Here is a 12,541-nt window from a genome sequence, read left to right as displayed (position 1 = left end):
TAATACCACTGCAGCCTCTCCCAGAAGCCTTTGCAAATAAAAAACGCTACCAATCTGCTTTACCTGAGGATTCGAAAGTTTAACGAAAATGTGTTTTTGTATGACTGTTTTTTTGCGTAATAATGATCGAATAGCCTTTGCAAAGTAGTAGAAGATATTATTCAACAGGATGGTGCGTGAAACCCGCCATTTGTGGGTCGGAAACCTTCCGGAAAACATCAGAGAAGAAGAAATAGTCAAGCACTTCACTCGGTAAGACTCTTATCGTCGACTTTTGGCGCGCTTGAGTTCATCTAACTCCTATTTGTTCTAAAATTCGCACCTTGGCCGTGTTGATGCTGCTCGTGCACTCAATTTTATCGTTTGAGCGTTATTTTGCCGTATCGTGAATCGACAAGCTTGGTTTTATTCTCTTTTGCCCAGCTGTTGCTTGGAAAATATATTCTATGTTTTAGGTGATGTTAAAGGCTTGTAGTAACGCCAGAAGATTATCTGCGTTTTAGCTCGGTTGATCTTTAAATTGCCTTTTAATCTTCTCCACTTTATTTTGAGATTGATCAAGACATGAAACAATGCTTCTTTTAATTATTGCTTGAAATTCCGTCTTCGCGTTTGACATGCCCCACATGATAATAGAAAGTTCTGGTGTTGTCGGAACGGTAGTAGCTTACAAGTTAAAATTACTTGTTTTGATCCCGTCAGTTTGGGAGTTTTTCGCGTTGTATTGCCAAGTAAATAAATAAGATTGCAGTGAGACGTCAGGATCGAGTCTCTGAAAGAATAAACGTGGATATACACCTGTGGAAAGTTTAAGAGAAGTTAGGAAAGTGATTTTCAATTTCTTTTAACACCCGCCCCGTTGGCTTCCCGGAAGTTTCGTGTTCCACGTCACCAAACGCTAGTTTCGCTTTCTTTTTGTGCTGCTTAAACTATCTCTTCGCTTCTTTTTATCTCGTAGATATGGCCGGGTAGAAAGCGTCAAAATCTTGCCAAAACGTAGCGCAGAAGGAGGAAGAGCAGCTTTTGTAGATTTCGTGGATATTCGAAGCGCTACCAAAGCGCACGAATCTGTGAATCGAATCGGTGACCGCGAAATGCGAACTGATTACAACGAGCCGGGCAATGCGGGTAATATCTCCCGGCTGCACGGGCATACGGACCCTCCCTCGAGACCTACGGGTAACACAGCCCCGGGATCGCCCGCACAAAGACGGCGATTTGAGAGAAGACCGGAGGGGTAAGTGAAAAGGTTCATGAGATATTTCATATGTGTAAGGGCTTTTTAGTGATGGCGGCCTCGTGTGGATAGTTAAAACGTTGGCGTGTTAGAGGAAAATACTGTAAGTATTTGGGACAAGATGCATTGTATGGTTTATGGTATGGTGTGGTTTCTCAAAGATAGCAAAACATTTGTATTGAAACACATTCACAGTGCTTTAACTCCTTTACTTGGCTACATGCTGGTGAATTGTGGTGTACAGAATTCAAATAATTATTGATCAAGATCTGGTAGCCTCATCCCTCTTGGCATTTTACTTCTGGAAAACAAGGATGTCACTGCAACTCAGATAAAATGATGTGGAATTTTTGGAAAAGAAAGTGTGTTTGCAAGGACAACAGCTTGAAAGAAATGTCACCTTGTGGAGATGTCAACTTGGAAAGGTTTAAGGATGTGAAATGCAACAAGTGATTTCTAATCTATGACTACCTGATGTTATTGGATTAACAACATTAGAGGAGAGATTTTTACATGTACAACATTTACAATAACACTCCCTGAATTAGTCGGACAAGGAACAAGTGAAACATTTCAAGATTGTATGGTAAAGTAGTGCATCTCTGTGGAAGAGAAGAAAACTGTCAGTTATGTGGATCAAGACTACATCAAACTTACAGCTTTAATTTCAAGTTTGTGGATGAATTTTTCCAAGTTTGGCCATTGATTTGTGTGGCTTTCATCTTGTGTGGTGTCAAGTTCCATTCCACAGATGAAGCAAGATTATCAATTTCAATTGTCCAGGCATCTAATAGATCACAAGTTGTAGGTTTGGATTGCTGGCTTTTCTTTTGTCTGTTACAGATGGTGCCACCAGTAACTGATCATGCTGTTTTTCGTGAATGTCTGTTTCAATCACAGCTCTATACTGATGGTCATACCCTGTCTTAACACAGTTTCAGCTGGTCATCTCTTAGTGAAGTAACCTTTGTCTGTAAATGTTTAAATTTCCCAAATTACTGACCCTGTTTGTTCAATAAGGAATGACTCATCAGTGTTACTGTTAAGTTCCAACAATTGCCTAGAGTTTTTACCAAAATCTCCTCAACCAAGATTGTTAGCAATTCCACAAAAGATGTTTTGTCATTTGGTCCAGAAAGTATGACGTGGAAAACATTGAGGGAAGTTCAGGATTTAGAACATGGTTTATGCAAACTTCTTTCTGGATTACAGATGTTTTTAGAGAGGCTCTAAATGTGTATGGATAAAGGAAGAGATTGTGGAATATGGAATTTTTTTCAAGCAACTTGGATAAACAGCCTCCGTGGATGTGAGGTTATCAACACAATAAAGTTCCTCATACATTAAAGCTGTGGTGAAGTTTTTCCATGAAAAGTGGCACTGAATCCCTCAAGTGTATTTGGCTGTGAAACAACAGGATTTCATCCTTAGCAAACCTGACTTGCTGCCTCTCCTATTTGATCTTGTCTCAGTCTGACATCAATGTTGTCTTTGAGCATTTTCGCCATCTTCTATGTCCTATTTGGATCAGACCAAGTTAACTTGTGAAAGTCTATTGAAATAAATCTTTGTACAGAACCATGCTAGCCTTTGAATATCTCAAATTGCCTCGATCATTGTATGGAGTGTAGGGAGTGTTTTGTGGCTTAAAAGTTTTATGGTCTTCATGTGTTGTAAGTGTTATCTCTTTGTGACCAGCGGATCTCAGTGGGGATGACCTTAAATAAAAAAATTATTTACATTGAAGAGTTCTTGTGAAGTGTGGTGTTCTTGGGTATGAAGCCCAGTTAGGGTTGTATTCAATCAGGTTAGTATTTTACTCATTCAAATATACACCTGGTTGACCTGATCATTACTTTTAGAGAACAGTGTTGTTTTAGGCACCTCTGGGAATGAGTAATTCTTTAAGCTGACTATGTAAGCTTAAAATGTGAAGCTTTACTTCTAACACTTGAAAAGAGGGGTGGGTGAAAGATTATGGAGGAAATAATGAAAAAATACACTGTAATCACAAATAGTTATTGTCTAAACTATTATTATTATTTAGTTGAACAAAGTTAATTTAGGTTTGTTTTTCACAGTAGTGGACCTGATGGACGTTACAATGGTCGATCGCAAGCTTTTTACCAAGATGATTACAGTGAAGATGAAACTGGATCCTCAAGGGTTTCTGCTAAAGGAGGAGGCACTGCAAGCCGATCAAGACCTCGTAGTAGTGGAGATCATCGGCGTCAACCCTATAGTCATGAACCTCACCGAAATACTCACAAGTTACCTGGTGAGTTCATGAAGGCATGTCATGAAATAGTGAGCATGGCTCCTGCTGATGTGCATGATAGTACTTGTATCCTGTGAAATGTAATATGTCACCTTTTGCAAGCAGTCATAATGTTGTCAGGTAGATTGTTTAGTAGATGTGATTTGTGGACAGTTGACAATGATCTGTGAGAGTTGGTCAAAGTTGTGCCTTTGCATTAAAGAAAGAAAATGAATTATGACCCAATGTTAACAAAACCACATCTATCATCATTCTTTGTTTAGAAGCATATCGTGATCAGGAGCCCAGTCCAGATCGCACCAGCGGTAGTGAGAGTGGAAGTGAGAGCAGCCATAGTGGGAGTCAGTCTGCCAGTTCAAGTGGCAGTAGCAGCAGCGAGGAAGATAGCAGGGCTGGAAGTGCACATGGGAATGCAGCACCACCGGCAGAAGTACCTCAGAGTACAAACAGAACATCGGCTCTTTGTTTGAGGAATATTTCATTGAGATCTGGAGGTAGGTATTAAGTAATTTATGGTTTCACAAGGAAGGCAAATTGTATGTTATCTTTTGTTCAATCATACAAGGTGTACTATCTATTAAATCTCATCAACTTCACCTTATGATATCTAAACTATGCTCTGTGATTGGTCCTGTTTTGCAATTCAGTAAATATCCACCTATGGTCTTCTCCAGTTTGGTGAATAATTGTTAAGTATCATAACATTTTTAGGATTGTTTTAATTAAATGAGCTAATCTGTCCTCTCTGGTTTTGTAGATAGTGGTGTCCGTGATGGTCTTTACCATGAGTTTAAAAAGCATGGGGATGTGACACGTATTTCTGTAAATGGGCAAGGAACCAGCAGATATGCTATTGTACAATTTAGAAGGTGAATAATGAACTCTCCATATGAAACTTCTATTTAAATATACTTCTGAACCCATCATGCTTTTATTTGAGGAAATCAACCTTACTAACAAATTGTGGAGTTTTAACCCTTTCAATCCCAAAATTTCTTTAATAATTCTCCTTACTGTCTGTGACACAATTCTTATGATGTTAGTTCCCCTGCTGATATTTATCTCTATTCCTATCAATTTGTCTGCTTTATATTGCATTGATATTGTAAGGAGAAATTCTATCTTGGCCACCTAGGGGAGTAAAAGGAAAAAGAGCTCGTTCAATCAACCATTCAATCATGTAGGGTTTACTTACAGTTTTTTCATTTTGATTTTTGTTAGACCTGAAGATGCTGAAAGAAGTCTTGAAGCTTGCCGTGGCAAGCCATTCCTTGGTTCTGAGATGGATCTTCAGTATTGGCAAAGTTAGTTTTAGGATCAGACTTTTTATGGCATCAACCATTATGAATGTGTTGTCTTATCCATTCTGCTTATGGGAAGAATGGCCTAGCCAACTATTGGTCTCCTTTAGCTCAGTGGTTGAGTATTCAAACTGCATCTCTGAATGTTGTAGTTTTGATTCCATTGGGAGCACTTATAGACCTTTTCTTTGAGTATGCCTGTGCATTCACTGAATAACATCGTCTTTCAGTGGAGAAGAATGGAGTTGTGTGATTCTGATTCTAATATCTGACATTTCACTGGACTTAATACACATGTCTTTACTTTTTTGTCATTTGTTTTGCCTAGAAGAGGATTGAAATAGTTTGATTGTAATACTTTTCTTTTCCCAGCTGAGCGCTATGATAGCAGTGAACACTCTCGTCATCGCGCACATGCTAGTTCGTTGATGGACGAAGAGTTTGATGCTGGTTGTACTCGCACTCTGTTTGTTGGGAACATTGAAAAGTCAACAACATACTCTGATCTTAAGGAAGCATTTGAGAGATATGGTGAAATTGTGGTAAGTTTACCATGTTAACTCAATGAATGTTTTGGAATATCTGCCGAAGGTGGCATAAGCAAGATAATACAATAATAGCCTGAGCCTTGCTGTTAAAGGGCTGATAATGCAGTCCAGCGGATGAGTGTTAACTAAACATACTGCACTTGTGCTATCCCCCAGTTACAAATTTTGAGATATATGCAGTGGATAGTGTTATCCACCATCCGAACAACCAGGCACTAAAAAATAACGTAGAAACATTCAAGCAATCCTATGAATTTTTAGTCAAGAATAAAATGAGATGAAGAAGAAAATAATCATTTTGTACATTAAGATGGTGTAGCAAGGACTTATGAAACCTCCTCTGTTGTAGGATGTTGATATCAAGAAACAGACTGGAAACAATCCTTATGCCTTTATTCAATTTGTTGAGCTCAGCAGTGCCATACAGGCACGTAGACGAATGGACAGAGAATTTGTCGGCAGGAATAGAGTCAAGGTACTGGTCATGAAACATTGCGTCGTGTCTTCATATTTGTGTTATTGTCTTTGTGCTTCTGAAACATTATGTGTAAATATGCTGACTTTTTTACGTTCTGAATTCAATGATTCATGTTGTTGGATGTCAGGATGTAAGGTTGCTGCTATGATATTAAGCTTGTTTTTTTCACTGAGAATCATGAGTAAATTCTCCTCCCACAAAGCATCAAACTTGTAACAGCACCATTTATGAGAAATGTTCCAATGTGACATTCAGAAGCCTCTTGGTACTTAAAACAAACCATTTGCTAAATCAGTTATGAAAGACCAAGTGATGTAAGAGACAAAATGCAAATTTTCCTCATCACACACATGGAACAAGCAAATATTTCAGTTTCCAGAGTATTCAAGGTACACTTTAAGCATGTATCCTGGGGATCATTTTGTGATGTGCAATTCAAACTCTACAACCCAAGTTTGCTGAACTGTATGGGTTATTAGCACATCTGTAACCTTTTTACTCCCAAGAACTGAATTAAATTATCCCCTCTAGCAGCTACATATTTTCTTTTTTAAAATTTTTGTAACTAATTTCAAAATTGGGTACAAGAATTTGGTTGTAGGTTTGAGTATTGTCATTACCTGTTTTCTGGATAGTGTATGGATATTTATGGGGAGAAGTTACATGTTAATCACTTCTGGGTGTTGAAAGGTTAAGCTTGCATTGCAGAGACTTATTTTGAAGCAAAAGTCTGGCTGTAGTTTGTACTAAGCCAGTAAAAATGGAACATTTTTACTCATCTTTGAGGCTATCAAACTTGTTTCTCATTCATCTTGAACTATTTCTGTTCCAGGTTGGTTTTGGTAAGGTGTCCCCCATTAACACCATCTGGGTGGGGATGATTGGGGATCTAAGTGAGCAGCAGATCGAGAGACACTTCAGTCGATATGGGCGTGTCACCAAGGTGGTAGTGAATTATCATCGAGAGCAGGCCCTGGTGAGTTTTGACAGCGTGGAGTCTGCCAGCATTGCTCAAGGAGAGATGAAGGGTAGATCTATGTTTGGAAGGCGTGTGAAGGTAAGAGTGGCCTCTTGGAGAAAAACTATTGGATCAATAGCAGTATCTGGGCAACTGCCCACTTGCCCCTCCCCTCCCCTCCCCTCCCCTAACCCAACAACAGTCAATTGATGACAAGTTAGGGTTAATGTTGGGCTAGGGGAGGGGTAGGTGGGCAGTTGCCCAGATACTGATATTGATCCAAACTATTTTATTGCAATGTTGTGTGACTGCCCTTAGGATGTAGTAGATGTTAGTGAGTGGTATTGGTTTCTCTTATTTGCCCAGGTGCTAAGTAGAAACACCCTCACTTTGTGTTGAATTGCAACCTCGTTATGAAATACGTTCGGTAGTGCTTGGTATAAATTACTTGAAGTTATGTTTTTATAATGTTTCCTTATCTCTTGCCTTTTTACTTGATTATTTTCTCATCCTCTAAAATGGTTTCCATACAGGGTAAACTGTCTTAAGAATAGTTGTTTTCGTAAGCAACAAGAATAATTCTCACCTTAACCAGCTTTAGAGTGGTCCAACTGCAGAGATAACGTTTAGTCGAAAAAATTTGTCTATTTGAACGATTTCTCATGAGGTTTATCCTATGTTGTCTTGATGATCCAGGTTGAATTTGTTAGTCGCGATAGCCGACAACTTTTTAACGACGCCTTGCAGCGTTCGGCCCCGTCTGACAGCAGCAGCAGTAGCCGGAGATATGAACCATCATCCCCCAGAACACGAGGCAGAGGCAGAGGCATCGGCCCTGGATATTACGATAATCGGTGGGAGAGAGGTCGAGGAGGACGTGGGATGATGAGGCGCGAGATGTCCAATCACCGACCTTGGCATAGAAGCGGCGGCAACTATGACTATCCTGAGGGCAGCGGTTACCACCAGAAAGGTCATGCTCGTTACCGCTCGTCGTATGAGATGGGTGGAGACGAGTCAGATGACTATGATCAGGAACTGCGGGATTATAACTTCAGTCGACAGAGAGAGAGAGAAAAAGAACAGGGCCGGCAGAGACATGAGAGAGGCACACGAGACAGGGACAGGGAAGATGGCACCTACAGTGCAAATGAACGCTTTTATCAAGACAATCAAGAACGCTGGCCAGAGAACAGAAGTAGCTCGGGCTCCTACGAAGAACCACGAGATCGTAAAGGCACACGTTCGCGAGAATTCCCGGTCGAACCTGACCGAGAAAGAGCTGGGTATAGTGAAGATGATGAGCGGGCCGCTGTGCACAGTAAGCCGTCAAGTCGTGACATTGAGCAGGAAGAAAAGCGACCGAAAAGGAAGGATAAAAAGAGAAGGAAACCTCGCTCGCCTACTCCTGAAACGGTGGATGGAGAGAAAGAAACTGTAAGTGGAGGTGAGGGGTCTGCGGAGAAGCGAGGTCTCGAGGAGAAGGAGCCGAGGAAAGGAAGTAGGGACGGCGATACCGCGACTGCTGTACAAAAGGGTAAAGAGGGGACGCGGGACGATGTCTGGGACGAGCGACGGGTGGACGGTAATGGTACCAGGGCTTTAGAAACACTTGTTAAAGACGGCGAGAGGGAACTTGCTCCAGCATCTCCTCCGCCTGAAAAGGGCGTCAGAAAAAAGGAGAAAAGGGATGTAAAGAAAAGAAGGAAACACAGGCGTTTTCGAGCTTCGCTGGGCGAAGAAGAGGAAGAGCGAGAGCTGCAGGAAGAAACTGCGCTCACCGAGGATGCAGCTGGTAAGGAGGCCTCTGATGTGGCGGTGTCTGTCAATAAACCAAGAGACAGTGTTGCTGCTGACTTGCACACACCTGAAATCAGGGATGGCCATGTTCCTGAAAGTAAGAGGTTTGGTCAACCCGAATTTGAAAGTAAGAAACCTGTTCGAAGGCATTCTGCGGAGGACAGGCCGTCTAGGGAAGAAAGGGAATTTCCACGCGAATCTGGGAGCCGCTCACCTCGGAAGTCGCACAGAGACGAGCGAAGGCGTGACTGGGAGAAGACGGATGGTGTGAGACAAAAACGACGACGGATGTCGGAGGGTGAATCGCCACCACCTCCCCCTCCACCCCCACCTCCGCCCCGAGAGGTTTCAGAAGGCTACCCACCCACCGAAATGTTAACAAGAGTAGGCCCATCTCTAGACGGGCTTCCCGCACAGGTGTCATCATATGACATAGCTACAGCACCGCCAGTACATTATGATGGAACTCGGTCGGTGCCCTTGGGATCTTCCCCTGCTACTCTTAGTCCCATTCCCCCTCCTGGTATACCGCTGAACCCAGCGGTCGCGGCCCCAGCGAACGTTTCCACACCTCCATTAACAGTGCACTCTCCCGGGTTACCTATTGGGGTACCTGTGGCACTAGATTTGGGATCTCCCCAAGGGCTACCCCCTCCTCCCCCACCACACTCTGACTACAACCTTTCGTCAGCTGTCCCACAGCCGTCGAACACGGACACGTTGTTAGACCTATTGCGGCGGTATCCAGTCGTCTGGCAGGGGCTACTGGCTCTGAAAAACGACTCTGCAGCCGTGCAAATGCATTATCTGGCCGGTAACGGTCGCTTGGCGGAGGTATCCTTACCACAGGCACCTACCAATGGGGTAGGAGGTGTCCCTCCTCCAATTCGAATCGCTCAGCGTATGAAGTTGGAACCGTCACAGTTGGAAGGTGTCATAAGGAGGATGCAGGTAGGCGGCCGTGACACTCAACGGTATACTGCACACGAACTGGGTCATTTTTCGTTTTGTGTAAAAACTTCTGGCAGCTTGTTAGTTTAGTGAGACAGAATTACCTAAAAGAGGAAACAAAAAGCGGCAGATGAATATAGATGACCAGATAGGAATAGATTCAAACGGATTGTTAACAACGATCTAGAAAAATTTTGGCTTAATTTGTCGGGATGAAGACGCCTCGACGTAGCCATTTTAAATCACTATAATTAGCACAAAAAATAAGGCACGTTTTGTTTTGGTAACTTTGCACAACCTCTAAGAAAACATTTAAGACAAACTCGTGGCAGAATTCAACTCAAGGCTATGACAGTGTAACTCAAACTTTAAAGTATAGAAACACCCGACCTACGGTTTTTCCACTTGTAATCTTGTTCTTGGCATATCTCACCTTGGAAGTGTTGTTTGAGTATTGGTCAACAACATAGGGCGTGTAGTTTTATATTATGAGATTTAACCGCGCTTTCTGCATCACATAAGCTCACCACGGTCTTGGCGATTTTCTCAACAGTCGGACAAAGATCACTGTCTTCTGTTGGCGCTGCCTTGTGGCCGAGATCCTTTGGATGTCCACGCCCAAACACGCGCGCTGAAGAGTGGTTTTATCAACTATTTGCAACAAAAACAAGCGGCAGGGATCATCAATGTAGCACGACCAGGCAGCTCTCAGGTGAGTGAGGGTATATAAACATTTCCTCTGCGAAAGGTAAAGTTTTTACAGAACTCGTCAATCACGAATCGATATCACTAGCTGGTGCTGGTGATGCTGGGTTTTTTATCTCCAAATGATGGATGCAAAAGCTGTGAGTTGTTAAGGCTGGTTAGCCCTTTCATTCCCATCAGGAAGAGGTTCATGTAAGACGCCATGATGAGCACCCAAATCTATTTGGCAAACTTTACCGCCCTCTCCCTCTTTCCACTGCTACTTTTTTCCTAATAATATTTTCTTTGCATATTTCAGCTATATTTTTGGTTTTCCTGACGTTCGAGGATAGGGTTTATTAAGAATGGTTAATTATTTAAAACTAAGTTGATCATGTAAGTATTTAGGTTGTTATTATTTTTTTATTGTTTTGTCCCTCAGCCTAGCTATGTTCTTCACATTTTCCCGCCGTGCGATTTCGCCCAGGAGCACTTGGCTCGAGTTTCTCCAGACCTCTTGGACAGCGCTGCCGACAGTGGGCACTTAATGGTTGTGGTAGCCTCTGTATAGAAATAATGGATGACATTTGAGCGAGATAGCTCGTTGAACTGGAATATACCCCCTCTTCTGAGAAGAGAACTGCCACTGGGAGAAACAAAACATTCGGGGCTCTGATGTGATTGGATCCCTAAAACTACGGCAACCTCGCTACTTCTTACTACCGAGTAGATGGGTATTTCTGGAACCGTAAAGGAGTTATTGACCGAAGAGACATGGTATCTCTGGTCTGATTGGCCAGAGCAAAGACTCTGAAGTTACAAACAGCGCTGTGCGTTCAGTAGAAGAAACATTGACGTTTCTGTCATATCTGAGACTCCTCAGGTTGACGCCCCGTAAAAGAGGCGGGAAATTTTGCAGTCCAATCTTTCATCCGATCACATAATTGTTTCCAATTAGAGGGAAAAGTTAATGCAACTGTCACAATTGTAGTGAAATTTAGAGTATTAGTATTTTCTTAGTCTTGTAAATTTGCCTTAAGTAGGTTTTTTTAATTTATATAAATAGCTTTTTGTGATACGAGTGCCGTAGCAAATGTATCCTGGAGTAAATTCGTTTTTCAAGACGGGATTCAACAAGGTTTAAACAGGTGTTTCCACAACGTTGTCAATAAGCGGTTGCCGGTGGTGTGATAATCGGCTGTGCCTGTCGAAGAGGGCGTAAGGCAAAACCTTGTCATGACAGCCTTCCCGCTGGTGAAATAGGCGGCAACAGGGGGTCTTATGGTCAGCGGCAGACCGCCGGTAACCGGCTGTCATTGAAACCCCCTAGCAACGGTGTCTTCCTTGAAGAGTGTAATTGTTTATAAAAGTATACCTTGCGAGAGTTAATTGGAAGTTATAGCAATATGTTTCTTGTAGACGTTAAAATAATAGCTAGATTCCTGTTGTGTTAGATTTCTGTCCTCCCATACTTGACTGGAGAGTAGAATAGTATTGCAGCATGAATAACAGTGTGTCCTCATTTGTTTTCCTCTGTGTTTTATATGTATATTTGTCTTTATGGATGTTTATCTCAGTGTGTGGTGTTTTTTTGTCTTTGTTCTTTGATTGTTTTTGTTCGTTTTTTTGTTTTTTTACATTTTTTAATTTTTCTCCTAGGAGTTTTGTCTTATGAATCGGTTATTTATAAAGTGTTCAGTGGTTAACCGTTTACACCCTAAGATCAGTATGCGTATTCTCCATACTGCTCTCTATACATTTCTTTAGAAGTTGAAAAGGAGAATTTGGTTAAAAATCAAGAGCTTCTTTCGTTTCTGATCATTTCCTTAATTCTTGTAGCCTTAGTGTTTGATTCAGAGGTGATAATATAAGAAGAACTAAATGCTGGTCACTCTATGGGGTTAAAGGGTTGACTACCATAAATTACTAACACAACCCTTCAGAAAAAGATTGAATCCTGCACAGCAGCCTTCCCCCAAAAAAATATTATTTTGAAGTACACAAATCGAGAACTCATGAAACCGGATTGGCAAGCTTTAAAAATTTTAATGTTGCCCCAAAGGATTATTTTCTCTGCAAACGAGCAAGTACAAAGCTTGTTCAAATTTTTCTGGATTGATGAGTGGCAATTTTAAATGAAACTAATTTCAAGTGTAGATGTGTAAAGCAGGGCTCAGTTCCTAGTAACTATGTCGTTTTAAATAGAACTGAGCTGGTCGATCTTGAAGGTATATTTTAAATTATTGAAATAAGGAATAAAACAAGATCACCAAACACTGGTCTGTCCTCTTTTGATTCGATAACTG

The 12,541-nt window shown here is 41.6% G+C and overlaps 1 protein-coding gene across 2 annotated transcripts; it reads left to right on the top strand.

The window, feature by feature from the left end:
* Positions 1-20: 20 nt before the first annotated feature.
* Positions 21-12,509, top strand: LOC113664230 (uncharacterized). 2 transcript variants are annotated; one of them, XM_027179825.2, is made up of 12 exons: positions 21-252; positions 959-1,237; positions 3,319-3,515; positions 3,779-4,009; positions 4,273-4,384; positions 4,737-4,819; positions 5,189-5,358; positions 5,714-5,839; positions 6,675-6,899; positions 7,497-9,551; positions 10,105-10,263; positions 10,678-12,509. In XM_027179825.2, the coding sequence occupies exons 1-12, from the start codon at positions 170-172 to the stop codon at positions 10,804-10,806; spliced, it is 3,849 nt and encodes a 1,282-aa protein (XP_027035626.2). In that variant the 5' UTR covers positions 21-169; the 3' UTR covers positions 10,807-12,509. The 2 variants fall into 2 exon arrangements, with proteins under 2 accessions (XP_027035626.2, XP_089070514.1); XM_089214388.1 differs by having other exon boundaries at positions 26-252; positions 3,322-3,515.
* The last annotated feature ends 32 nt before the right edge of the window (positions 12,510-12,541 follow it).

The sequence above is a fragment of the Pocillopora damicornis genome, chromosome 8, assembly GCF_964200805.1.
Source record: "Pocillopora damicornis chromosome 8, jaPocDami1.2, whole genome shotgun sequence".
NCBI classification, from domain to species: Eukaryota; Metazoa; Cnidaria; class Anthozoa; order Scleractinia; family Pocilloporidae; genus Pocillopora; species Pocillopora damicornis.
This window is presented reverse-complemented; position numbering and strand designations above follow the sequence as displayed.